The sequence below is a fragment of the Mustela erminea genome, chromosome 10 (genome assembly GCF_009829155.1).
Source record: "Mustela erminea isolate mMusErm1 chromosome 10, mMusErm1.Pri, whole genome shotgun sequence".
Taxonomy (NCBI): domain Eukaryota; kingdom Metazoa; phylum Chordata; class Mammalia; order Carnivora; family Mustelidae; genus Mustela; species Mustela erminea.
Window position 1 is genome coordinate 74,399,396 of NC_045623.1, and position 27,900 is coordinate 74,427,295.

At 39.0% G+C, this 27,900-nt stretch overlaps 1 protein-coding gene across 2 annotated transcripts in view; it reads left to right on the plus strand.

Annotated features, from left to right (window-relative positions):
- TESK2 (testis associated actin remodelling kinase 2) overlaps positions 1-27,900 on the plus strand; it is a 128,281-nt gene that overhangs the window by 82,846 nt on the left and 17,535 nt on the right. For both annotated transcript variants that reach the window (XM_032361153.1, XM_032361154.1), the window contains one exon: positions 6,699-6,747. In XM_032361153.1, coding sequence (XP_032217044.1) covers positions 6,699-6,747 — 49 coding nt within the window. The remainder of the gene's footprint in view (positions 1-6,698; positions 6,748-27,900) is intronic.

The following is a 27,900-nucleotide window of genomic DNA, read 5'->3' on the forward strand; positions in this document are numbered from 1 at the left end:
GGCTCCCCACTGAGCAGGGAGCCCAATGTGGGGCTTGATCGCAGCACTCCAGGATCATGACCTCAGCTATAAAGGCAGAGGCTTAACATCCTGAGCTGCCTAGGTGCCCTCAGCCTCATCTTTTTTACCCAACTAGTTTCTGACAGTAACTGCCACTCTCAGATGTTCTTTCTGCATAGGTTATAGACCTTGTGTCATGCTGGCCAGAAACAGCATTCCAGATTCAGTCTTCAGCCTTCTGTATTACTTAGGTTCATTATGTATTAGACTTTTGTCTACCCAACATTCCTCCCACTCACCCTCTTCCTTATTAGGTAGTGATTTTCATAGTAAAGAAACTGAGAGATGAATGAAGTTAAATGTCCCACTTTTCCAAAGCAGGAAGTGGAGGTAGGAGCAAGGGTTAGGGGAGAGTGGGCACATAAAAACCAGCTTTTTGGGTTGCCTGGCTGGCTCAGTCAGTGGAGCATGCGACTCTTGAGCTTGGAGTCATGAGTTCGAACTGCATTTGGGTGTAGAGATTATTTAAAAATAAAATCTTTTAAAAAAAGAAGCTTTTCTGCCCAGTCACCTTGTGACTGAATTTGATTCTCACCTGGTCCATGTTTAAGTTATAATTATGATAATTACTTTTTTTTTTTTGAACTCTTACTGTATGCCAGTTACTGTGCTATGAACTTTATATTCGTTATTTCATTTAATCTCTTCCAACAACCTTATGTTATGGACAATGTTATCCTCTTTTACAAAGAGGGAAACTAATGCTTGTGTAATAGAGTGGAGCTGGGATTTGAGCCCACACCCTCTAACTTCAGAGCCTTTTAACTCCTTTACCAATTCACTTCCCATTTATTCCCGAGCCAGAGGTAAGTTTCAACCGGTCATTGATGCCTGTATCCTATTTTCAGTACTGCCTAGATCTTTTCTTGGGTTCTTTCCTTTTTCAAGTTCCCACCAAGTCTCTGGATGCAGTTAGAGAAAACTGGCGGTCCAGAAACCACCTCTTGGAGAAACTCTGAAATTTCCACATTTGTAATTTTGGTCAAAGTGACATGTCTTTAAAACTCTACTGTGATATTACAGCCAACCACATATTCTCCCTCACTCAGTTCCTTTTCACTCAACAGTCATTTACTGCATGTGCCTCCTATTTTCTAGGTACTGCTCAGTGCTATGAACACAAGGAAGAATATGACCTGGACTCTGCCTTCATGGAACTTTATGGTCCTTTCCAACCTTACCACTGCTTTGCCTTTACTCTCACTTGTAGTCAGTCTACGCTTTTCTTTACCCTTCTAAACTAGAGCTTACTTGAGACTTGGCTTTTTTTTTTTTTTTTTTTAAGATTTATTTATTTGAGAGAGAGAGAGAGCGTGAGCTGGGGGAGGGACAGAGTGAGACAGAGGGAGAGAATCTCAAGCAGACTCCTCACTGAGTTGGAGCCCAACGGGGCTGCATCTCACAACCCTGAGATCATGACCTGAGCTGAAATCAAGAGTCAGATGCTTAACTGACTAAGCCACCCAAGTGCCCCTTGAGGGAATTGTTAATGAGACTTCCTTCTTGGCCCAATTGTCACTGGCTTTGTGACATTTATCTTTTCCTCCCATTTTAATGATCATCATCAGTAATAACCATTTATGTATGGTTTTTAATTTTAATTTAAAATTTATATTTTAAATTATTTTTACACATAAATATAACCTGTTGGTTAAAAAGACTTCAAATGTAACATAAGTGTGTATGCTAAAAAATAAAAATTCCCCTTACCTGGTCAGTACTACTTAATGTTTTTCTTCTTCTTTGTTTTATAGCTTTCTTGAGATTTAAATGATGTACAATAAACTGCACACATTTAAAGTGTGCACTGCAATAAGTTTTGACATATGTATATACACCCATGAAACCATCAACATGAGGTAGTGAACATGTCCTTCTTCCTTCCCTTTTTACCCCATAAACTCCACACCTCTCAGGCAACTATGAATCTGCTTTTGTCACTATAGATTCATTTTACTTTATAGACTTTTATATCAATGGAATGGGATAGTATGTACTTTATTGTGTCCAGATTTTTTACTTATTTTTATTTATTATTTTTTAAATTTATTATTTAAAAAATTTTTTAAAAGATTTTATTTTTGGGGACTCCTGGGTGGCTCAGTTGGTTAAACAGCTGCCTTCGGCTCAGGTCAGGATCCCAGCGTCCTGGGATCGAGTCCCACATTGGGCTCCTTGCTCAGCAGGGAGCCCACTTCTCCCTCTGCCTCTGCCTGTGCTCATTCTCTCTAACAAATAAATAAATAAAATCTTAAAAAAAATAAAGATTTTATTTTTTAAAGATTTTATTTATTTATTTGAGAGAGAGACAGTGGGAGAGAACATAAGAGGGGAGAAGGTCAGAGGGAGAAACAGGCTCCCCATGGAGCTGGGAGCCCAATGTGGGACTTGATCCCAGGATTTCAGGACCACGACCCGAGCTGAAAGCAGTTGCCTAACCAACTGAGCCACTCAGGAGCCCGGGTCCAGATTTTTTAGTCAGCATAATTATTTTGAGATTTATCCACTGTTGCATATATCCTTTTTGTAGCTGAGTAATTAGTCTGTTGTATGAATACCATAATTTATTTTATCCTTTCAACTTCTAATGGGTATTTGTGTACAAGTTTTGTGTTGACATATGCTTTCACTTCTTTTGTTTTAAATACCTAGGAGTGGAATAGCTAGATCATACGATAGGTACATGTTTACTTAAGAAACTACCTCAGTAGTTACTTAAGTTAAGTAGTTACTTAAGAAACTACCTCAGTCTTCCAAAGTGGTTGTACCGTTTCATATTCCCACCAGCACTGCATGGGTATTCCAGTTGCTCTTCATTTTTACCATCATTTGGTACTGAAAGTCCTTAATTTTAGACATTCTAATAGATGTATTAGTACATCTTATTGTTTTGATTTGCCTTTCCCTAAAGATCTTGATCTTTTCATGTGCTTATTTTCCATCTGTATATCTTTAGTGAATTGTCTTTTATTCTTTCTCTATTTTTAAATTGGGTTATTATTGTGTTTTGAGAGATTAAAAAAAAATCTAAACATGGGGTGGGTGGCTCAGTCAGTTGAGCATCAGACTCTTGATTTTGGGTGGGGCTATGATCTCTGGTTTTTGGGATTAAGCCCTGTGTTGGCCTCCACAGTTAGTGTGGAATCTGCTTGGCATTCTCTCCCTCTCCCTTTGCCTCTCCCCCCTCTAAGATAAGTAAATAAATCTTTAAAAAAAAATCTAAACACAAATCTTTCTTAGGTATATGCACTGTAGTCTATGACTTGTCTTTTTTTTTTTTTTTTAAGATTTTTATTTATTTATTTGACAGAGAGAGAGAGAGAAAGATCACAAGTAGGCAGAGAGGGGGAAGCAGGCTCCCTGCTGACCAGAGAGCCCCATGTGGGGCTTGATCTGAGGACCTTGAGATCATGACCTGAGTAGAAGGCGGAGGCTTAATCCACTCAGCCAGCCAGGGGCACCTATGACTTGTCTTTTCTTTCTCTTAACAGTGTCTTAGGAAGAGTTCAAGATAGGGCACCTGGGTGGCTCAGTTAGTTGGACATCTGCCTTCAGCTTGGGTCATGGTCCCAGGGTCCTGGGATCAAGCCTCGCATTGGGGTCCCTGCTCAATGGGGAGTCTGCTCCCTCTCCAACTGCGCCTCCCACTCGTGTTCTCGCACGCTCTGTTCTCTCTCAAATAAATTAATTAATTAGTCTTTTTTTTTTTTTTAAAGCACAAGATTTTGATTTAAGAAGTCTAATTAATTGGGGAAACTGGGTGGCTTTGTGGTCATTTGGCTCAGGTCATTATCACAGAGTCCTGGGATCAAGGCCTGCATCAGTCTCCCTGTTCAGTGGGGAACCTGCTTCTCCCTTTCCCTCTGCCCTTGCGTGTGTTCTCTCTCTTGCTCACTCTCTCTTAAATAAATAAATAAAATCTTAAAAAATAGAAGTTTAATCAATTTTTAATTTTTTAGATTATACTTTGGTGTCATGTCTAAGAAAACTTTGCTTAACAGAAGGTCACAAAGGTTTTCTTCTATGAATTCTTCCAGATATTTTATAGATTTTTTTTTTAAGATTTGTTTATTCAAGAGAGAGAATGAGAGAGAGAAAGCATGAGAGGGGAGAAGTCAGAGGGAGAAGCAGACTCTCTGCTGAGCAGGGAGCCTGATGTGGGACTCAGTCCTGGGACTCTAGGATCATGACCTGAGGCAAAGGCAGTTGTTTAACCAACCAAGCCACCCAGGCACCCTATAGATTTGGTTTTACATTTAGGTTTATGATCTATCTTAAGTCAATTTTATATATGCTAAAAGGTATTAATCCAAATTTATTTGTATGTGTGTATCTAGATGTTCATACTCCCTTTGTTGAAAACACTATCTTTGCTCTACCAAATTGCCTTTGCATCTACTTTTGTACAAAATCAGTCATGCATTGTATTCATTAACTGGGACTGCCTAACAAAGTGCCATAAACCTGTGGCTTTAAACAATTTAAATTTATTCTGTCGCAGTTCCAAAGTCTGAAATCAAGGTGTCCATAGGCAACACTTCCTTCGGAGGCTGTAGGGGAGAATCCTTTCTTGTTTCTTCTGGCTTTTGGTGACTCCAGACATTCTTTGGTTTGTGGCAGCATAACTTTTATCTCTGCCTCTATGTTTACCTGGCCTTCTCCCCAGATAGTTCTCAAGTATCTTCCCCTCTTCTTTTTTTCTTCTTTCTATTTTAAAATTGAAGTATAGTTGAGAGGCGCCTGGGTAGCTCAGTCAGTTAAGCGTCTGCCTTCAGCTCAGGTCATGATCCCAGGGTCCTGGGATAGAGTCTTGCATTGGGCTCCTTGCTCAGTGGGATCCTGCTTCTCCCTCTGCCTGCTGCTCCCCCTGCTTGTGCTTTCTCTCTTTCTCTGTGTCAAATGAATAAATAAAGTCTTAAAAAAAATTGAAGTATAGTTGATATACAATATATCAGTTTCAGGTGTGCAACATAGTGATTCAACATTTATATGTATTATGAAATGCTTATCATAGGTGTAGTTATCATTTGTCACTATGCAAAATTATTTTGATATTATTGACCATATTCTCTGTGTTGTACTTTACATTCCCATGACTTATTTGTAACTGAAAGTTTGTACCTCTTCATCCCCTTCAGCTGTTTCTCCCATCTCTGTCCCCATCCTCCCACAACCATCACCAATTTGTTCTCTGTATTTATGAGTCTGTTTTTATCTTTTTTTTTTTGTAGATTCCACATATGACACCATATATTATTATTATTAGTGCTTCCTAGACATTTTCTATTAATATCCAGACTTTTAAAAATATAAATGGGATTTGTAGCTCACTGTTTTTATTTAACAGTATATTTTGGATATATTCCCATATCAGTGCATAAAAATCTACTCCATTCCTTTTAAATGGCTGTATAGTATTCTAATCTGTGAATATACTATAAATATTTAGTCTTTTATGGGCAGGTATTTGATATACAGTGGTGAAGTAAATGTCCTTTTGTATGTACTCAAATTGAGTCTAATTGTAACATAAATTCTGAGAAGTGGAACTGTTGGAGCTATTAAAATGTTTGCTAGATACAATCAATTATCCTTTGAAAAAGTTGTGCTAAGAACTTAACAGTGTTTCTTTTTCCTGTTTTCTCACCTTCTGGACAACACTGAGCATGATCAATCTTAATCTTTGTTCATTTGATAGATTTTAAAGAACAGTATCTTCTTTTAATGTATATTTCTTAAATTATGAGTGAATTAGAGCATTTTGATATTTTTATTAACATTTTACTTTTCTGTGAATTACATGCTTTTTTTTTTTTGCTTCCTTTTCTTTTTCAAGATTTTATTTATTTGAGAGAGAGAGAGAGTGAGCATGAGTAGGGGGTGAGGGGGACAAAGGGAGAGGGATAAGTATGCTCCCTGCTGAGCAGGGAGCCCTACTTGGGGCTTGATCCCAGGACCCTGGGATTCTGACCTGAGCCAAAGGCAGGTGCTTAACTGAGCCAACAAGACATCCTTTGCTGCTGCTTCTTCTGCTGCTGCTTTTTAAAAAAAAAAAAAAAAAAAAAAAAATATTTGGAGGTTTTTTTTAATGTAAAGGAAGTTAGTCCTTTGTCTTCCAGCATATGGGTGCTTTTTTCCCCCTCTCTCTCTCATAGTTACTAGTTTTTAAATGACAGACCTTCAGATTGGCTAGTCCAACCTGCTTACTTTCTACATGAGGAAACTGAAGTTCAGATAGTGTTAGTGTTTCTCTCTCCTTTTTTAAAATTAAAAATAAATTTTTTTCTTGAGCATGTAGCTAGATGATAGTGGACCTGAAACCAACAACAAGTCTCCTTACTTCCAGTTTGGTGCTTTGGTGCCTTTTCTAATATACCATGCTATTTTTAAGGCTTACTCCTTTCTGTCTTCCACAGTTGTTTATTACCACTAGATCTTGCCACAACCAGATGTTTCATGGTAAACTTAGAATTTTACCAGCCTAGTATTAAAGTTAGAGAGGCTACAGGGTTGTACAGGAACCCAGGAGACTTCACAGGTATTGGATTGTTTCTAATGCATGAGTAACTAAACTAGTTTCTCAATATGGCAGTTGTGGTATTTTTGTTTGTTTAAAAAAAATGTGTTTTGTTTCATAGGTTCATGGGTGTGTGTGTACATCAAGGACAGTTGCATGCGCTTACAGAGGTAAGACTTAAGTAAGCCTATTGAAGTGGCTTCTCTGCCTTAGTTTCAGCATTCTGGGTTCCATAGTGATTGTTGTTTGTATAATGCATTGATATTTATGCAAAAATAGCAGTGTTAACAGTGCTTTCTTCTCTTGCCTGGGGACAATGGCTGTATTTCTTAATATTCTTGGATTCCCTCATAATACTACGTGAGTACTCTGAGAATATGAGTGCTCAAATATTATATTGATTCTTGCTGCCTGGATGACCCTTTCCTAGGCTAAGGGATGGCATCACTTGGCTGTTTGGTGTCCTGATCTAGAATTCCACTGTCACTGCTGTAGTGTCCTGATTGGTCTTATTACTAATTGGAATTAGTTTTCCTCTCCAGTCTCATTTCATTTTCAGCCTCTTCTAAGCAGGTAATATGTGATAGTCACTACTTAGCCTCTGAAGACAGAGAATCCTTTCTAGAACAAAGTCTTCCTAAATTCAGGTACTGAGCTGTCAGCTTCAGAATTTGCTTGGGTGCTTCTTAGAAACACAGATCCCTGAAATCTAGGTTTGGTAGGTTTTCATCGGGTCCATATGCATTTTTAAAAGCTCTCCAGATTATTCAAATGAGCATCTAGATTTGAGAATCTGTGTGCTAGAAAGTGTTCACAATTTTCCTTGGGAATTAAGTACCAAAATACAAAGTGAAGAAACTTAGGAAGGAAAACTGTTTTACAGGATTGAATGTTCATTTCCTGCTGGCTTGGTGCCTCGTTTTAGTCCTTAATATCTGCTGATGGAAGGTCCTATATGCTTCACTCTTTGTCTCTTTTCTTAGTTACTGAGGGCATCAGAATGTGGAATGTGTGTAGCTCTGTCCTGCCCTTTTTTTTTTTTTTAAAGATTTTATTTAAAAGATTTTTTATTTATGTGTGTGAGAGAGAGAGATCACAAGTAAGCAGGCAAAGAGAGAGCGGGGAAGCAGGCTCTCTGCTGACCAGAAAGCCCGACGCAGTGCAGAGAGAGCCCGATGCGGGGCTCCATCCCAGGACCCTGAGACCATGACCTGAGCTGAAGGCAGAGGCTTAACCCACCCAGCCACCCAGACACCCTCTGGTTTGCCTCTTTTATCGAAAGTCAAAGAAGGCAGAATAATGAGGTAATTAAGAGCATGACCTCTGACATCTTGATTGCCTAGGTTTGAATTTCTCTGTGTCTCAGTGTTGTCTCTATAAAATGGGAATAATAATAATAGTATCTGCCCCAGGGAGTCTAGAGAGAGAAGACCAGTGTCTGAGCCCTAGAGTATTTCAATTTTAAAAGCCAAAGGAGAAAGGCATTTTGAGAGGGAGTGGCTAGTGAGTTAGGGGGAAAAACCAAGAGAATTGTATTGGCCTGGAATGGAAATGAAGGAGTTTCAAGGAGGAGGGAGTAGGTAATTATGGCAGATCTTGCTGATAAAATGATGATATCACAGGGATTTTTGTAAAATGCCTATTTGGCACAGTGCCTGGCATATAGTAATTCATTTATACATTTTAACTACTACAGCTTTTTTTATTAACATTGACTTGTCCTTCCTGAATTCCTTGAATTGTCAATATTTTTCATTTGGTATTTAATACTGCTTTTCAGTACTGCTGTTAATGTTATTAAAATTTTTTAGAAACTTTTTATTGACGTATGACATAAAAAAAGCACACATATGATACATGTATAGCTCACTAAATTTTTACAAATGAACACACCCATAACCAGCATTCCAGATCAAAAAAACATTTTCTATGTATTTCTTTTCTCAGAAGTGAGTCTATAAATTCTTCAAAGACAAAACTCTCTCCTACTCTTAAGATTTCTATCTGCCAGAGCTCTGACACTAATAATTTTTTAAAATATTTGTTATACTCCTTTGTTATATCATTGTTCTCTGAAATGTAAATTTATTGGAAGGGCTTGTATGTTGGTTTTGCTGACAAAGAAGAAAATGCTTTAAAATCTGTAATCGTGTTGCAGATTCAGATTTGGGGTGTAATGAAAGTGGCAGAATTGAATGATCTTAATGCAGCATTCTTTGTCCATGTTGCACTTAAATAATATTTTCTGTTGTTTGTTGTCTTATTCATAGCCATATATAAAATATAGTGCCCATTTTGTGAAAGAGTGTATATTTCCAGTATCATTCATGGATATTGGCATAGCATATAACATAAATAATTTTTATTACGATGATAATAGGCTGATGGTCATGCAGCCCAAATATCCAAATGCTTATGGTTATTTTCAGAAGGGGATCAGGAAAGGCCATCATGGCATAGATCTCTGGGGAATCCTGTGTTTATCCCATAATTTGACTTGGCAGCACAGCTATTGGTTTCACTAAGGATTATAAAAATAAATTACTAATAACATCAGCATAGCCCTGGGAACTTAGATGACATTTAGTAGATTTTTCTGACTGGTGGAATGCTGCTTTTTATAATAATGTGAATACTGTTTCTTATTTCTCTTGAAATACTTTGTAAATAATTACAGCAGACAAACATAGCTCTTGTTAGTGCCTATAAAGTACTGATAGTATTAGGAATAGTATTTCTCAGGTACAGTAGTGATCTGGACTTTTCTGGGCTTGAACCATTTCTGTGAGTCTTCTTTAAAATTATAGACATTGGGGGCACCTGGGTGACTCAGTCAGTTAAGTGTCTCTTTTAGCTCAGGTGATGATCCCAGTGTCCTGAGATCGAGCCCCACCTGAGGGTGAGGCTCCCTGCTCAGCGGGGAGCTTGCTTCTCCCTCTCCCTCTGCCCACCCCCCCTTGTGCTCTCTCTCTCTCTCTCTCTCTCTTTATCTCAAATAAATAAATAAAATCTTTTTAAAAATAATTAAAAAATAAAATTATACGCTTTAGGGTGCCTGGGTGGCTCAATCAGTTAAGTGTCTGCCTTCGGTTTAGGTTGTGATCCTGGGGTCATGGGATCAAGCCCCTGTCCTCCAAGCCTTTGTATCACATGTACTCTACACACAGGCCTTGGGATGAACAGTGCTCTGAATTGGGGATAAAAAGGCCGGTGTCTTCAGTGGTTTCTGTCTGTCTGTCTGACTGCTTAGCTGGGAGTCTGTTTCTCCTTCTACCCCTCCCCCCTGCATATGTGCATACTCTCTCTCTCTCTCAAATAAGTAAATAAAGTCTTTGAAAAAATAATGAAATTGTAGACATTAATTGAACTTGAAATAGTCAGACAGTTAGGTACTACTAACTACTACAGATAGTTTTATCTCACAGACTTCTGAGGTTTTGTTTTGTTTTGTTTTTAAAGATTTATTTATTTTTTTGACAGAGACAGAGATCACAAGTAGGCAGAGAGGCAGGCAGAGAGAGAAGGAAGCAGGCTTCCTGCTGAGCAGAGAGCCCCATGCGGGGCTTGATCCCAGTACCCTGGGATCGTGACCTGAGCCGAAGGCAGAGGCTTTAACCCACTGAGCCACCCAGGCGCCCCGACTTCTGAGTTTTTAAGCGAATGAGTTATTTGATAAAGAGAAAAGTTTGATAAAAGATCAAATAAAACCTTTAAGTTAATAAGTTGAATCAAGAATCCATATTGTATCGAGTAGAAATACTCCATAAGTATGTCTTTGACTCAGGAAACCTTAACATTGTCTTTCATTTGGTCAAGAGTATCAAAGAAGTGAAAATCTTCAGTTTTGAAAGACAGAAAATATAACCCTATATATTAGTTAGCAATTGCTATGTACTATCCAACCACAAAACCTCAAAAGCATGCAATAATAAACATTTATTTCTTGTATACCTGCAGGGCTGAGCTGAGCTGAGCCCAGCTGGACAGCTCTGCTAGTCTCACTTGGGCTCACTCATGCATCTGGCAGGTCATCTGGTAGTCTGATTTAGGTTGGGCTTTGCTGGGATGGCCTTGCTTCAGCTGCTTCTGACCCTTGTTCGATCAACAAACTAGCCTAGATGTGATGATACCAGAACAGCAAGAGTAGGCCAGCCATTTGCACAAGTGCTTTTCATGATTCTGCTTATATTCACATTTACTTGCCCAGCATCTCCACTGGACAAAAAAAGTCACACACCCGAGTCCACATTGGGAGCATACTGCAAAGTTGTATGTCAAAGGGCATCGATTCCACAACGGGTAAAAAATCAGAACCACTGTTGCAATCTCCCATATCCTATAAATATCCCAATTAAAAAATCATAATTATTTGTCTTTTCTACCCTACTTGAGGGCAAAGACATTCTCCCATTATAAAAATCATAGCTACCAGTTAGTTATTAAATACCTACTGTGGGCTAAGTGCTAGGCTTAGTGCTTTACATATTAGCTATAATTCTCACAATTCTGTAATCATATTTTCTCCATTTTATTTTATTTATTTATTTTTAAAGATTTTATTTATTTATTTATTTGACAGAGAGAGGCCACAAGTAGGCAGAGAGGCAGGAAGAGAGAGAAGGGGAAGCAGGCTTCCCGCTGAGCAGAGAGCCCGATGCGGGCCTTGATCCCAGGACCCCGAGATCATGACTCGAGCCAAAAGCAGAGGCTTAACCCACTGAGCCACCCAGGCGCCCCAATTTCCATCTTATAGCTGAGAAATCTATGCTTAGAAAAATTAAGGGAATTTCCAAAGAAGTATTTGGATCCAGATTCATTTGACTTCAAAGTCTATACCCTTTCCATTATAACATGCTGTCCTTAAATGACTTATGTATTCCCCACAGTGCTAATAAGCTCTTATATATATTCCCCACAGATTCTTATATGTATGTATAGCATGTGTAGTATTTGTAGAATTTGATTTTGACTATTTTTATATTTTGGGTTACTTAGAAAAAGATACCCTGGTTATTGGAGATATGAGAATGTGTTCAGTTGCAAGTAACAGAAAATAGTCAAAAGACCTTAAACAACAAAATGACTAATATAACTGGAATTCTGGTAGCTTATGAGGTTAAGGTTGCTTTAATTCAGCAGCTAAATAGATGTTATTCAGAGACCCCATGTCTTTCCATCTCTTTGGTCTGTCTTTACATTGTCAACTTCATCCTAAGGTAGCTGTGATTTTACTCAAAAAGTAGCTGCCACCAACTTAACATGCTGTATGTTTTCTCTTCCATATCCAAGATGGAGGTGTGGAGTGTTGTCAAAGACAAGAGAGAGAGATGCTTTGAGACAGATTATGTGTCATCTCATAATGTCTTCTTTTTAAGCTTGTTAAGAAAGGCACAAAGAGCTAAATATCCTCATAATCAAATAGTTCAGGGATCCTCTCTGTGCAGAATCTTTCAGTGCCTAGAAGATTGGAAATTTGGGAAATGAGTGGGATATAAGGTTGTTGGGTAGGGATCTCAAATGACAATACTCTGGTCAAAGAGTCAGCAAAAGAATTGCTTGGCACATGTTTTGAGGTCTCTCTTGCCTTCTCTACCCTGCAGAAACTATGCTCCCCCCTCCTCCCCACCATTCCAGTAAGAATCACTTAGCTATAGACACAGCAGTGAGGTCATTCATTCTGTTTACAGCAAAGTCACTTCAGTCAGGCAGGTACTTGGTAGTACAAGAAACACTCTTAGCTCATGAGGGAATGATTCAGCCCTGCAGGTGGCTGAAAAGAACTTTTTATTCACATAGCCCTCATCCTCTTCTCACTCACCGTTTCCACCCCCACTGTACACCTTCTTGGTTTTTTAAGGAATAGTTACTTGGGAAATTCCTTGTTTATGTGGGTTGATATGTGTTGTTTTTGAGTTGTTTTTTTGTCAGACTTATAAGAAGCCTTATATAATCAGAGAGCTTATAATGAAAGGAAACTCTGTCGGTTCAGTGACCAGACTCATGCATTATTTATAAAAATGAGCAGCCAGACCCCGATTCTAGTTTCTTGGTGTGCTGTGATATTGCTGTTAGTTGTGCCTGCTTCTTTTTTTTGCTTCTGTGTGGCCCAGTACAGAGTATTCTCTTGGCCTTATTTACCTTGAGCCAGAAGCAGTATTATCTGAGGCGTGCCTTGGGTTAACTTCTGCAGCATAGCCATACCTATCTTTCAAGCATGGGTGGTTTTAAGGAGACTAGATTTGTCACATAATAGTGAAAAGGACACTCCAGATGTACCAACAATGATTGCCCCTGTGACTCAAGACTTCTAAAGGAATGGTGAGGGTAGGAGAAATGACAGGCTGTGAATTAGCATCTGCAAGAGAAGAAAGAGAATCACTTTACATATACCATTTTGAGTGAATTTGCTGTAGGCTAGGCAATCTACTAGGCTCTGGGCTTATCAGGATAAAAAGAAGCCTATTCCCTTATTTATTGCTGTATAACAAATTACCCTAACATTTAGTGATTTAAAACAATCATTTTATTTTGCTTGTGATTTTGTAGGTTGGGAATTTGCAAGGGCTTTCCTGGGTCTCTGATCCACATGTGTCAGCTAGAGGGCCCACTTCCAGGATGGCTGCTGCATTCGCATGCCTGGTGCTGTGGTGAATGAGGGTGGCTTGGCCCCTCTCTTTCACTGCGTGGTGTCTCATTCTCTAGGTCATCTCCATATGTCTTGAGCGTCCCATAGCATGGTGATCTCAGGATAGTTGGACTTTGTATATGGTAACTGGAAAGAGGTATAGGCTACCCAAGTGGGAGCTGAAAGACTTCTTATGACTTACCTTTGAAGTTTCAGAATGTCACTTGTGCTCATTCTCTTGGTCAGGTCTGATTCACAGGGAGGGGAGTTATTAGACTCTACATCACTGACCATTTTTACTCCACTGCAGTGTCTTTCATGAACTTAATATTTAGTTACTGGGATAGTAAGAAATTTCTTACTATGTTCTTCCTTAAAAGCTATTTTTAAATATCCAGCCATGACTTCATGATATTAACTCTTACATCTCCATGTATATTAATAGTTGTTACTCATTGTAGTTCATATTCTTTTTTCCTGTCAACTCCTGTTTTCTACTCAGTTACTTTACTAATATTTCAAATACAGCATAGCTCAGGTCACTGTTTTCAATCTTACCATTTTCTATTGTTAGAATACTTATTCCTCCAAATAAAAACTACAGAATTGGTTTTTACATTTTCCCATCTCTTGAATTTAATCAGTTCCCAATCCTTCTATTTTCTTTGTGATATCTTTCTGATTCTTCTTTCTCTGCATTCTTGCCATAATGTTATTCTATGTCTAGATTCCTACAAAGTCTTTGGCTGGTTTTCCTGTCTCCAGTCTTTCTTTGCTTTAGTTTGCTATATCACTACTCAAATAATCCATTAGGCATACTTTGATAATGTGATGCTTCTGTTCAAAAACTTCTGTTTAGGGGCTCCTGGATGGCATATTTGGTTGACTGACTCTTACTTTTACTCAGGTCATGATCTCAAGGTTGTGAGATCGAGCCCTGTGTGGCACTTCGTGCTTAATGTGGAGTCAGCTTGAATTTCTTTTTCCCTTTACCCTCCTACCCCTGTCTGCACCTACTTCTCTCTCTTTCCCCCACTCTCTCAAAAATAAATAAATAAATAAATCTTTTAAAAAATTCTTAAAAACTTCTGTTTAGCATTCTAAACTCTATTTGATTTCAGAATATACATCTTAAAAACTAGTTAGGTGGGTCTTTATGCTGTCTTCTACACATGCTGGCCTTAGATGTGCCTTCTAGGACCTAGGATGCCCTTATCTCTCTTCTTCCTCCCACTTTCCAAGTTATGTCAAATCCCAGGCTCTCTAATGCAGCTCAGTCTTCCAAATAAGGCCAAGGATGATACTTTGTGTGGTTGGGCCCATAGTATATGTTTAGGATGTTTATAGTTGGTTTTTAGTGTAGACCCAGCTCTCAGAAAGCTGAATTAGCCCCAGTGGAAAGAGCTTGAGACAGAAATAGTGTGGTCACATCTCAAGTCCTTTCACAATTAGAAGTTTATTTCATTTATACTTATAAAAAGAGCTAAAAACATTCCTATAAACACCTGATGGCATCTTTACTTTTGAAAAAGGTAGTTTTTATTTAATTTTTTGGTTTGGTCATTTAGTAATAAAAATATTTCTAAACAAATTGTGGTACAAGTTTTCTGCCCTTATATTTAGTAACTCCCTATGACATTTGAGAAACAAGAATTTGAGGATGGCACTCTAACCCACAAATACTAGAAGAGTTCATTTAGTTTACCTTATTCTTAAAGCAGTTTTCCCCTGACTTGCTACCTTGCTTCTGGCTCATTTACTCATTCAAAAAATATTTATTGGACTTCTACTATGTATCTAGCACTATTCTAGGCATTGGGGATATAATAACAAATAAATAAAAATCTCTGCCCTCTGAAACTTACATTGTGAACAGCAGAGGGGTGGGTAGGAGAGTTAGACCACATAGGAACCAAATTGTAATATACGTGGTTTCAGTGTGTGGGGTTTGTAATTTCAGTGTGTGGACAGAGAAGTTCTCACAGAAGAAGCAAAAATTAAGGAGATAAGGGAATTCACTATATGAGTATCTGGAGAAAGAGTGTTCTAGGAAGTGGGAACAGCAAGTCCAAAGACATGGAGGCAGAAATGTTCCTGGAGAGGTTAAGAACTCCAAGAAGGGTGACGTGGCTGCAGTGGTGAGAGCAAAAAAGATAGTAGATGGGGGACAGAGAGGAAATGCAGGCCAGATCACACAGTGTTGTAGACCATTGTAAGAGCTTCAACTTTTACTCAGGCTGAATTGTGAAGTCTTTGGGGTTCTTTGAGTAGGGCTATGATATGATGTGACTTATCTTTTAAAAAGATAACTCTGGCTACTGAGAGTTGGATAGACTGAAAACGAAGCAAGAGTGAAAGTTGAGTTTGTGCAATAAATAAAGACTATGCAAAAAGGCTGAGAGATAATGGTAACTTGGACCAGAGCGCTGCTGGTGATTCTGGATCAATTTTGAGAGTAAACTAGGCTTTCTTGATGCATTAAGTATGGAGTGTGAGAAGACAAAAGGAGTCAAGGTTAACTCCGAGGTTTTTGGTCAGAACACCTGAAGGATAGAGTTGCTATTAATTGAGATGGGGAAGACCACAGGATGTGTAAGATGGGAGAGGACTGAGAGGTCAGTTTTGAACAGGTTGAATTTGAAATATTTATAGGACAAACAAGTGGAGATAACTTCATAGATCATGGGGATTCCAAGGAGTACTCTGAGTGATGATACCTTACTTGTTCAGATCCTGTTTATCACTTTTTTCATTAGAAAACATTTCATTGATTTGGAAGGAGGCATTTTTCAACTGCTGTATTATTTCCTGAGTAATAATAGTGAAAAAATCATTAATTAAATTGATTCCTTCCTTCCTCCCTCCCTCCCTTCCTCCCTCCCTTCTCTCCTTCCTTCTTTCCATCTCTACACCCAGGATGGGGGTCAAACTCCAGATCCTGAGATCAAAAGTCACATGTTCTACCAACTGAGCCAGCCAGGCACCTCCTGTTGGGTTTTTTTTTTTCTTTTTTAAAGATTTTTATTTATTTGACAGAGAGAGACATAGAAAGAGAGGGAACACAAGCAGTGGGAGAGGGAGAGGGAGAAGCAGGCCTCCCAAGGAGCGGGGAGCCCAATGTGGGGCTCTATCCCAAGACCCTAGGATCATGACCTGAGCCAAAGACAGACACTGAACCAACGGAGCCACCCCGGTGCCCCCAGGCACTTTTTAACCAAATGTTTTCTATGTGCCAGGCCTTGGTAAATTTTTTTCCCCTCTCTCTCTCCCTATTGTCTAGTTATCATACAATACCATGAAATAGGTAGTGTTTCCCCCATTTTACAGATGAAGAATAGAATCTGGAGGCTGAGAAAGAAATTAATGTAAGGTCTTTTTAGCTAAGTAATGGAGCTGGAATTTGAAATCAAGTTCTGGCTGACTATAATCTTGTGTTTACTAGACTTTAAGCTCCTTGGAATTGGTTATTTTGTTACTAATGAGTCTTCAGCAGCTGGCACATAAAAGCATGCAGTAAATACTAGTTGGGTGAATGAATAAATGGATGAATGAATGAATACTGCTTCCCACACTTGAACTTAAAGCAGTTAATCTGGTTGCCACAAAGACATTTGCCTCTTCCAAGGTGGTTTTGGGCATCCATCTGATGCATCTTTTCTCAGTGTTGGTAGTGATAGGACAGAAGGAAGATTTAGAAAAATGCTTTAGGAGATTTCTAGCTCATCTTTCTCCTAACCCTCTCTGTGACTATGATACTAGTGTGGCAACTGAATTCATAGAGGTCTTTTTGAGTTTACTCTTAACCGGTTTCTTTCTTTTTTTTCTTTCTTTCTTTTTAAAAAAGATTTTATTTATTTATTTGACAGAGAGACACACAACAAGAGAGGGAGGAAAAGCAGGGGGAGTGGGAGAGGGAGAAGCAGGCTTCTCACTGAGCAGGTACCCCCCATGTGGGGCTCCATCCCAGGACCCTGGGATCATGCATGACCTGAGCTGAAGGCAGACTCTTAACTACCGAGCTACCCAGGTGCCCCCTCTAAACTAGTTTCTAACAGAAGTTTTGACAAGTGTGCTTTTAAAATTTTTTAAATTAACATATAATGTATTATCAGCCCCAGAGGTACAAGTCTGTGAATCGCCAGGTTGACAAGTATGGTTTTCTTAACTTGACAAGTGGTGTCATTCACAGAAATTGGGTCTGTGTAGCCCCTTGAGAACTAATTGTTCCTACTTTGGATCCTGTAGAAGAATGGAAGGATAGTGGAAGGAGGGTAGTCTCCCAGTTTACCTCTTATACATTCCTGCTACTGAAGGGCATTTCAGCATTCCTAGACCAGATACATCATTGCTGTCTACACTTTCTGTGTTTACTTGTTTTTTATGTTGGTCTTTTCTTGTTATCATGGTCACCATTATTTGCTTATATAGTAAATTCTTACATCAGTGATTTCCAAAGAGAATCATAAGCATTTCTTTCCTTAACACGCTCATTTTGGCACATTTCACCTTCCTATAGTAATTGCTTATGTTTATTTTCTACTCAGCAAATAATTAAGCAGAAAGAGAAACTAGTTTTTTTTTTTTTTTAATATTTCACTCATTTATTTGACAGAGAGAGATCACAAGTAGGCAGAGAGGCAGGCAGAGAGAGAGGAAGGGAAGCAGGCCCCCTGCTGAGCAGAGAGCCCAATGCGGGACTCGATCCCAGGACCCTGAGATCATGACCTGAGCTGAAGGCAGTGACTTAACCCACTGAGCCACCCAGGCGCCCCAAAAAGAGAAACTAGTTTTTGAAGGTGGCAGGACAATGTGTAAGACAAGTAGCTGCTTTAGTAAATGTTAAAGTAATAACTTACAAAAGTATTATTGTGCTTAACTTTTCTACTATTTAGTTGATTGTTCTCTTTTCCTTCATTCCCAACCTCTCCCACTTTCTGTCTTATCAATCACCATGTCCTGTCCACTTCACCTTCTTCCTATCTTGAATCCGTTCACCTTGCACCAGTTCCTTCTGCCACCATCTTGCAATAACCTTTTTTTTTTATTATTTTTTAAATTTATTTATTTGACAGAGAGAGAAATCTCAAGTAGGCAGAGAGGAGGCAGGCAGAGAGAGGGGAGAAGCAGGCTCCCTGCTGAGCAGAGAGCCCTATGTGGGGCTTGATCCCAGGACCCTGAGACCATGACCTGAGCCGAAGGCAGAGGCTTAACCCACTGAGCCACCCAGGCGCCCCTTGCAATAACCTTTTAAGTAGTCTATCAGTCTTCTTCTCCCCTTAAATCCATACTACCCATGTTGCCAGCCAAGTGGTCCTTTTAAAGTACAAATCTATATTTTAATCATCTTAGCCATTTTTAAGAGTACAGTTTAATAGTTAATATTAAATATGTTTATGTTGTGCAACGGAGCTCCAGATCTTTTGCATCTTTTAGTTTCTGTTTCTATTATTTTGACTGCTCCACGTCCTCAAAGAAGTGAAATCATACAGCATTTTGTCTTTTTGTGACAGGCTTATTTCACTTAGCACAATGTCCTAAAGGTCCATCCATGTTGTAACATGTGACAGGATTGCCCTCCTTTTTAAGGTTGAAGAATACTCCATCGTAAATGCATACCACATTTTACTTATCCACTCATCTGTTGATGAACATAAACACAGTGGGTTGTTGTTGTTGTTGTTTTTGGAGCACAGTGTTTGATACAAATCTAATTTTGTTTCTCCTTGCATCAACCCTTCTGTGGCTCTTCATTGCCCTCAGGGTCAAGTCAAAACATCTGATCTTAACTAGTGCTTGTCTGTATGGCCTCATTTCTCGCTTCTCTGACTTCTTTGTTGTTGTCTCAGTTGTGTACTATAGTTATACTGAACCTTTTCAGTTCCACAAATGGATGTGACCCTTTCTACTTCTGGGCCTATGTACCAGCTCTTCTCTCTGCCTAGAACACAACCTCTCCATCTCCCATTGGCCTGGCCAACTCCTACTTAACTTATTTTCTCTTGGAAGCCCTTTCTGATATCCTAAGGTTAGGTACCCCTCTTATTTAATTCCATATTACAATAGTATTTATCATTGATTTTTATTCACTGTTTGTATATATAGGTTATAAATTCCTTAAGGGCAAGGACCATTCTATATACATTGATATCAGCTGGGTCCTAGTATAGTGCCTGAGAAATGATAGTTGCTTATCATTTTTTGTTGTGAATAATCAGTGGCATTTTCTGGCTCAAAACCTTCAGTGATTTCTTCATTGATGGGTTTTATAACCTTAGTTGCTTACCAGAATTGCTTAGGAGTTTTTTAGAAAGTGCAGATGCCAGGACCTCCCACAAGACCCACTGAATTAAAGTCTTGGGAGAGGCCCAGGCATCTGTATTTTAAAACTTTATTAATTTATAAAGTGCATAGGTTATCCTGTACACAGCTAGGGCTAAAACATGTAATTCAGGGGGTGCCTGGGTAGCTTAGTTGGTTGAGCGCCTGCCTTTGGCTTGGATCATGATCCCAGGGTCCTAGGATTGAGCTCTGCATTGGGCTCCCTGGTCAGCAGGGAGCCTGCTTTTCAACCTTTCCCTCTGCTGCTACCCCTGCTTGTTCTCTTTCTCTCTCTGTCAAATGGATAGATAAAATCTTTTAAAAACAACACCAATGTGGAATCCAGGATACTCTTAGCTTGGTATCCTAGTCATTTGTACTTTAGCATCATCCTGCCTTTTTTCTGCTAGTCTTCGTTAACAAGTACTCTATCATTCAGACAAACTGGTTTTCATGTGTTTACTAAACATGGCTGTGTATTTTTGCCTCTTATTCATATTTCTTTATCTTAGGATGTACTCTTTTCCCTTATCATATAGAAATCTTCTCTCCCTTCAAGACTTGGCTCAAAGTCCAGTTATTTCTCCATAAAAACTTTTCTGATTCTTTGCCATTGGTTGCTTTCCCCTCCTTGCCAAATTTGGCCATTCATTAATCTTCTTTATGCACACACACACACACACACACACACACACACACTGGGGGGGTACCTCTCTTATTACACATTCTGCCATGTATTAAAGCTTTTTTTGCTTGGTTTCCCTATATAATTGTAAGCTTCCAGAGTAGAAGAAACCCGGGCTTTGGGGTCAAAAAGCTTGGGTAAAAATCCAGGCTCCACCATTATTAGTTGAGTAACCATAGGAAAATTATTTAAATTCTCTAGGCTTGATTTCCTCCTTATAAAATTTTTTTAAAAGGATAAGAAGAATGTTTCAGGGTGTTGCAAGGTTCAAATGATGTAACTATTAAAGTGCCTTATAAAACCAATTAGTTGCTGGTTACTATAGGGATAGTATTTTACTCATCTGTGTATTCCTGATCTCCCAGCAGTACTTTGTAGTTAGAAGACACTTTATAGATTTTGACTGAATGATTGAATTGGGGCAAAAGGAAGCACATTTAATGCCATCTTAAAAAGGAAAATGGAGCAAATTTTCTTTTAAAAGTACACTTAAAAATGTATTTTGGAGGCTGTATGAATGGCTAGAACTCTCGTCTCATGAATGGAATAATTTCTAAATGACTTTTGCATTATTTAATTATAACTTTGACTGTGTAACTAATTTGCTCAACAACTTATTTTCCATCCAGATTAGCTAGTCAGTCAAACATGTATTTCTGGTACACCCAGAAGGAACAGAACTGAGCACTGGACTTTTGAAAATACAGATAAAACAATAGACATACTACTTACCTGATAAGTCAGCTAAAGTTTTGGATAAGAAAATGTTTCAGTTTTTTTAAACCAATAATTTATTGTAGTTGGTAGTACCGGGGACACTTAAAGAAACCTTTTTTTAAAAAAGATTTATTTATTTATTTATTTGAGAGAGAGAGAGAAAGAGCAAAGTGGCGGGGAGCAAGAGGGAGGGGCAGGGAGAGGGAAAGGGAGAAAATATTCAAGCAGACTCCATACTTAGCAAGGAGCTCAACTTGGGCTCAGTCCCAGGACCCTTAGATTATGACCTGAGCCAAATCTTAACTGACTAAGCCACCCAGGTACCCCCAAAACTTTTTTTAAATTATAAAATCAGACATACTCATTAAAGAAATAGCTGTTATTTCTGGAATATTAAGTATTATATGTATTTTCTTTTTACAACCTTATGTGACAACCCTCTGAGATATAGTCATTATTACTGCTGTTTTATGTAAGAAGAAACCCAAGAATTAGACAAAATTTGGAAAGTGATTCTCTCACTTTTTACCTACTTAACTTCTCAATGTTTAAGCCTTAGTTTAAATTTTTACTTCACTGGAGTGGCTTTTCCTAAAGACCTCCCCACATCCAGATTGTGAGTTGGCTTCTGATTCTCTTTGTTAGCAGTCTTTTCTTTTTTATTGTAGCACATTTAAATATAATGTAATTCTGCACTTATATGAATGTTTGTTTATTGTCTCTCTCTCTCCCATATTTCCGTGAGGACTGCGGCCATTTTCTGTTTTGTTTACCACTAGCAAGAAGTAGGTAGCAGGTCATTGAGGGGACAGAAGTTGGGTTAGAAGAACTAGTTGGGCTTCTTCAGGCAGTGCCTTTCTATCAAGCTGGGAGCGCTGAAGTCAGTGTTGTTAGATGTTGGGAGGCTGGACTGTTAACCGAGGGCACCACAGTTAAGGAAAGCAGTTGTATTTAGTGTGGGTCTTATTCTTTTCATGACCTGTTTCTCCTGATGAAGCTAATATGGATTGCTTTGGCTACTTGCAAGGATGTTATAGAAGGAAAATGTCTGATAACGGGGCTTAGAATGGATTTCCTTTCATATCTATGCTGTCATATTGTTATTCTGTTGACTTGGGCATTGTTTTCCCTATGAATATGTACTTTGTACTTCTGAAAAAATTTTTTCTCTATCACGGCAAGTGAGATAAATAAGGACAGTGCAATGTATATATGCTGATACTAACTTACCTTTTTTATTTTTTTTTAAGATTTTATTTATTTGTTTTGAGAGAGAGCAAGCAGGAGGAGGGCCAGAAGCAGAGGGAGAGAGAGATTCTAAACCAGACTCCATACTAAGCAGGGAGCCCAATGTGGAGCTAGATCTTAAGACTCTGAGATCATGACTTGAGCTGAAATCAAGAGTCTGACGCTAACCGACAAGCCACCTAGACTAAGCCTGCCTCCTGACTAACTTATCTTGTATGTAAGGTCATCAAATACTTTTCTGAGAATACGTAAGAGATAAGGAGGCATTCATGAAGATCAGATAGAAGAATGTTAAAATTTGAGGAAAAAGACAGAGGCTAGATCATGCAGGATCTTACAGGCTATGGAAAGGAGTTTGAAATTTATTTTAAATACAGCAGGAAGCCTGAAGGTTTTCGATAGGAAAGTGTATGATACAATTTGCATTTAAAACATAGCAGCTTAGCTGCTCTGGGGAGAATAGATTGTTGAGGGGCAAAAGTGGGGGCATAGAGACCAACCATAGGAGAAATTTATATTAGAGATTATATGAGAGATGTGGGTAGTTTGGACTGGGATAGTGTCTATTAAAGATCTGTCTTGGAAATAGAGGCACAAGGTCTTGATTGTGGCTTTGTTAAGAAGAATGAGAAATAAGATGGTGCCCAGTTTCTAGGTAGGTGGTGGTGCCATTTACTGAGATGTGGAAAACTTGGAGAGTATAGCTGGAATATTTCTCCTTCCTCTGCTCTATGTGTATTACCTGGGAACTTTTTTTTTTTTTTTTTTTTGTTAAACATAATGCTGTAATTGGCATAGTTTCTTCACTATAGAAGACCGGGCTCAGTCTTTTGTCTTAGACCAGCTTAAGGCTTTTTCCCTTGGGCAAGACCTTCCTGGTCTAAGCTCTGAAGACTGAGGTAGCTGATGAGAGCTGACTCACAGGAGAGTGGAGAAGGAATGCCTGTATGCAGACAAATGGTTAGGGACACTTCATTCCTAAGTTCATTCACCAAGGATTTATGGGGGCCTACTTTACCAGACACGGTATTGAACCTGTTTTCAGTGAACTCATGAAATGAAGTGAATTATGTGTTAGGACCCTCTGAATTTATTTAGAAATGGTTTCAAATTGAGTAATATGCTCATTCTCTGCCTTCTAGTCATTTGGGAAAAGATTTTTTTCAGTTTAGAATCCCCAAATCCTTCTGAATGGGATCATATCCATTTGCTGCTTTACTTAATTTGAGAGCTGGCATTAGACTACCATTAGGCATTAGACTTCCCTGAGAGTTCCAGTGGGTAATAAAGGAAAGATAATTTTGAACAAGTTGGTAAAAATAAATCTTAAAATAAATCTTTTTGAGGCAACCCACGGAATGGGAGAAGATACTTGCAAATGACCGTACAGACAAAAGGTTGATATCCAGGATCTATAATGAACTCCTCAAACTCAACACACACAATACAGACAATCGCATCAAAAAATGGGCAGAAGATATGAACAGACACTTCTCCAATGAAGATATACAAATGGCTGTCAGACACATGAAAAAATGTTCATCATCACTAGCCCTCAGGGAGATTCAAATTAAAACCACATTGAGGGCGCCTGGGTGGCTCAGTGGGTTAAGCCGCTGCCTTCGGCTCAGGTCATGATCTCAGGGTCTTGGGATCGAGTCCCGCATCGGGCTCTCTGCTCAGCAGGGAGCCTGCTTCCTCCTCTCTCTCTCTTTCTCTCTCTGCCTGCCTCTCTGCCTACTTGTAATCTCTGTCTGTCAAATAAAATAAATAAAATCTTTTAAAAAAAATAAAACCACATTGAGATATCACCTTACACCAGTTAGAATGGCCAAAATTAACAAGACAGGAAACAACATGTGTTGGAGGGGATGTGGAGAAAGGGGAACCCTCTTACACTGTTGGTGGGAATGCAAGTTGGTGTAGCCTCTTTGGAGAACAGTGTGGAGATTCCTCAAGAAATTAAAAACAGAACTTCTCTATGACCCTGCCATTGCACTCCTGGGTATTTACCCCAAAGATACAGATGTCGTGAAAAGAAGGGCCATCTGTACCCCAATGTTTATAGCAACAATGGCCACGGTCACCAAACTGTGGAAAGAACCAAGATGCCCTTCAATGGACGAATGGATAAGGAAAATGTGGTCCATATACACTATAGAGTATTATGCCTCCATCAGAAAGGACAAATACCCAACTTTTGTAGCAACATGGACGAGACTGGAAGAGATTATGCTGAGTGAAATAAGTCAAGCAGAGAGAGTCAATTATCATATGGTTTCACTTATTTGTGGAGCATAACAAATAGCATGGAGGACATGGGGAGTTAGAGAGGAGAAGGGAGTTGGGGGAAATTGGAAGGGGAGGTGAATCATGAGAGACTATGGACTCTGAAAAACAATCTGAGGGGTTTGAAGTGGCGGGGGGTGGGAGGTTGCGGTACCAGGTGGTGGGTATTATAGAGGGCACGGATTGCATGGAGCACTGAGTGTGGTGAAAAAATAATGAATACTGTTATGCTGAAAATAAATAAAAAAGATTTTTAAAAAATCTATAAAGAGAGAAAAAAAAATCTTAAAAATAAAAATTACACTCAAGATCAACCACCTCATTTTTCTTATTCTTTCATTAAAGAGGGCACATCATTCTGACATCTGAGATGGTTTGAAACCAAGGAAAAGGCTCTCCTTTCTTGTTTGAGGGTGTAGATAATTATGTATACACAAGACCTCAAATCTGTTTTGACTGCAGTAGAACTAGCTGGGTCCTCTGTCTCCACACCTTCCTTTGATAACTCGTTGTAGTCTTCATGAATTTCTGTGAACATGAAGGTATTTAGTTACCAATTTGACCCTTAGCCTTTTCAAGAGATTTCTGTGTGCACTTGGAATGACTATTGGGCTGTGAAGCTATATTCCGCACGGCAAGTTGGAAACTTTTCCTCCCTTTCTACCCCCCACCTACGATTTGCCACTAGAAGATACCATTTAAGCTTGTAGTTGCTTCTTTTAACTTCTGCTTGATTTATTCCTTATTCTGAGGCCAAGTGGTATACTAATATAGGCAGAGTAAGTAGAAGAAATTATTGGCTCATCTAAAGATGCCTTTCCTTTGATATAAATCACCTTAATTAGAAGCTTAAGTTCTTTTGGTTTCTGTTTTCATTTTGTCCACTGTAAAGCTCCTATCCCTCAGATCTGGTGGGGATGCAGGGTGTGTTTTTTTTCCTTAATGGACTGCTTTGTTCACTCTGAGGCCAGTCACCAGGTGAATGTCAAAGATTCTGATGTGGGTCTGCTCAGTGCAGGGTTGTAGTAGATGTGGGGTAGCAAACTAGAGGGAAGAATAATTTTAAGCATGAACCCAATAGCTTTGTGGACTTAGGGATATGAAAACAGACTAGATGGAGCGGTTAGGAGCCCTGGGCTGGTGTTAAATCATGTCTCCGACCATTGATTGTATGTAGAGCTTCACAGGGTAAAGGGAACAGTCTTAGGATTTCTTAGTTTATTTCTTTGAGAAGATTTATTTTATTTACTTTATTTAAACACATTTGATTTTGATTATGAGATGTTTGATGGAAGAGTTAAAAATCTGTGGGTAAAGCTTAAACACACTTTTTTGAATCTGTTAGGTAAACATTCATTTTGATGTTTATAGTAGCTTACATGCATAGAAAAACACTCCTACTGCTTCAGGTGTATTAAGCAAACATATTCTTTGAGCAGTGAATGGGTTCATACTAAATATATAGCTATGGGAAGTGTGAATATGAAGGGGAGATATCTTTATGGCTTCTTTCAGTTACTGGTAAAATAAATATCTTCTATAATTTCCAAAAGGAGGTCGCAGTTATATTTTTTAAGCCCATGTAATTTTGATCATTTTAAGGAGTTTGCTGATAGGGTGATAAAAGTATCCTCAGAATTTTATATCACCGAGTGGCCAAATGCACTGTTTTGTATTTCATTTTATTTCCAGGGCTACCATAATATCAGCCATATAGTTGGCATTATTATTAAAAAAAATATATTTTTTTTTAAGATTTTTTTTTTAAAGATTTTATCTATTCATCTGAGAGGGAGAGAGAGATCACAAGTAGGCAGAAAGGCAGACAGAGAGAGAGGGAGGAAGCAGGCTCCCTGCTGAGCAGAGAGCCCAATGCGGGGTTCAATCCCAGGACGCTGGGATCATGACCTGAGCCGAAGGCAGAGGCTTAACTCACTGAGCCATCCAGGTGCCCCCTCCCCCCGTTTTGATCTTAAATTACATTAATGACTGAATTGGGATGACTTCTGATAAGAGAGAACTTAAAACCTGCCTGCATTTATTTAAATATACTTACTCATTTGTTCATTCAACAATTTATTACTCACTGGATACTGGGATCACCAAGTTGAGAAAGACCTGGTCCCTACCATCAGGGTTATAGTACAATGTGGTAAGCAATAGTAGAAATATGTACAGGGGGCTCATGTGGCACAAAGTGTAGAATGGAATCTCAGGAAATGCTTTCCAAAATAAATGAGTTGAGCTAGATTTAGGAGGAGCAATAAGAGCTGTGAAGAGGAAGAAGAATATTCTGAGCAGTAGATAGGCATATGTGAAGGCAGAGAGTGAAACATTTAAATATGCAGAAACACATTTTGGGTTCCATTTCTCTTCGGGTCAGTTTGTTACTACTGACTGTTTAAGTCAGGCAAGCCCTGGTGGATCTCCTGAACAGTGGCAAACTCGGGCTTTGGCAGATGGAGGGATATATGCTTGTAGTGGCTGCAGAACCTCGAGCTGAGAACAGGAGGCTCCTTTGGAGCACAAGCCTCCCACAGGGCGCTCTTGGGATGCCTGTCCTGAAATTACCCAGGGCGGTAACAAAGCTTTCTTTTCTTCTTCAAACCAAGCCAGCAGGATGGGATGTCTGCTAGTCTTTGTGTTTGGAGCGGACCAAAAAACATACAGTGGCTAGCACAATGGCATTGTTGGGCTTCAGTGAAAACTAGGTCGGGGCGGGCCCTTGTCTGTAGAGGACTTATCCAAAGAACAGAGGTTTGACAAGTCACTGATTTGGCTATTTGACATTGATGCTGGTTTCTGATGTGTTTCTGACTTACTGATGGCACGTAAGATGATAGAATCTCTTCCTATTACTTCTCTAAACACCTGAATTTGGAATCTCAGAGTTACCTTTCTTTTCCTTCAGTTCTCATATTTACCACCCAGTTGCTATATCCTTTAGATTCTATCTCTGCATAGAATCTACATTTTCATGCCTATAATATAATAGCACTCTAAGTTAGGGATTTGAGTACCTCTCATCTGGACTGTTGCAGTACCCTCCAAACCTTCCTCTAGTTCCTCCTCTATCCTGCTACCAGCATGATCTTTCTAAAGTGTAGTTTTGGGCATGTATTAGTTTCCTAGGGCTGCCATAACAAAGCACCGCAATGTGGGTGGCTTGTAACAACAGAAATTGATTCTTTTACAGTTCTGAAGGTTGGAAGTAAATCAAACTGTTGACAGAGCTGTGCTCTCTCTCTGAAAACTTTAGGGGAAGATCCTTCTTTGCCTCTTCCTAGCTTCTGGTGGTGTTTCTTGGCTTATACATGTGTCACTCACATCTCTGCCTCCCTTATATAACATTCTCCCTGTGTGTCTGTGTCTCTTGTCTCTCTCCTTTTTTTTTTTTTCTTTAAGATTTTATTTATTTGACAGAGACAGACGCAGCGAGAG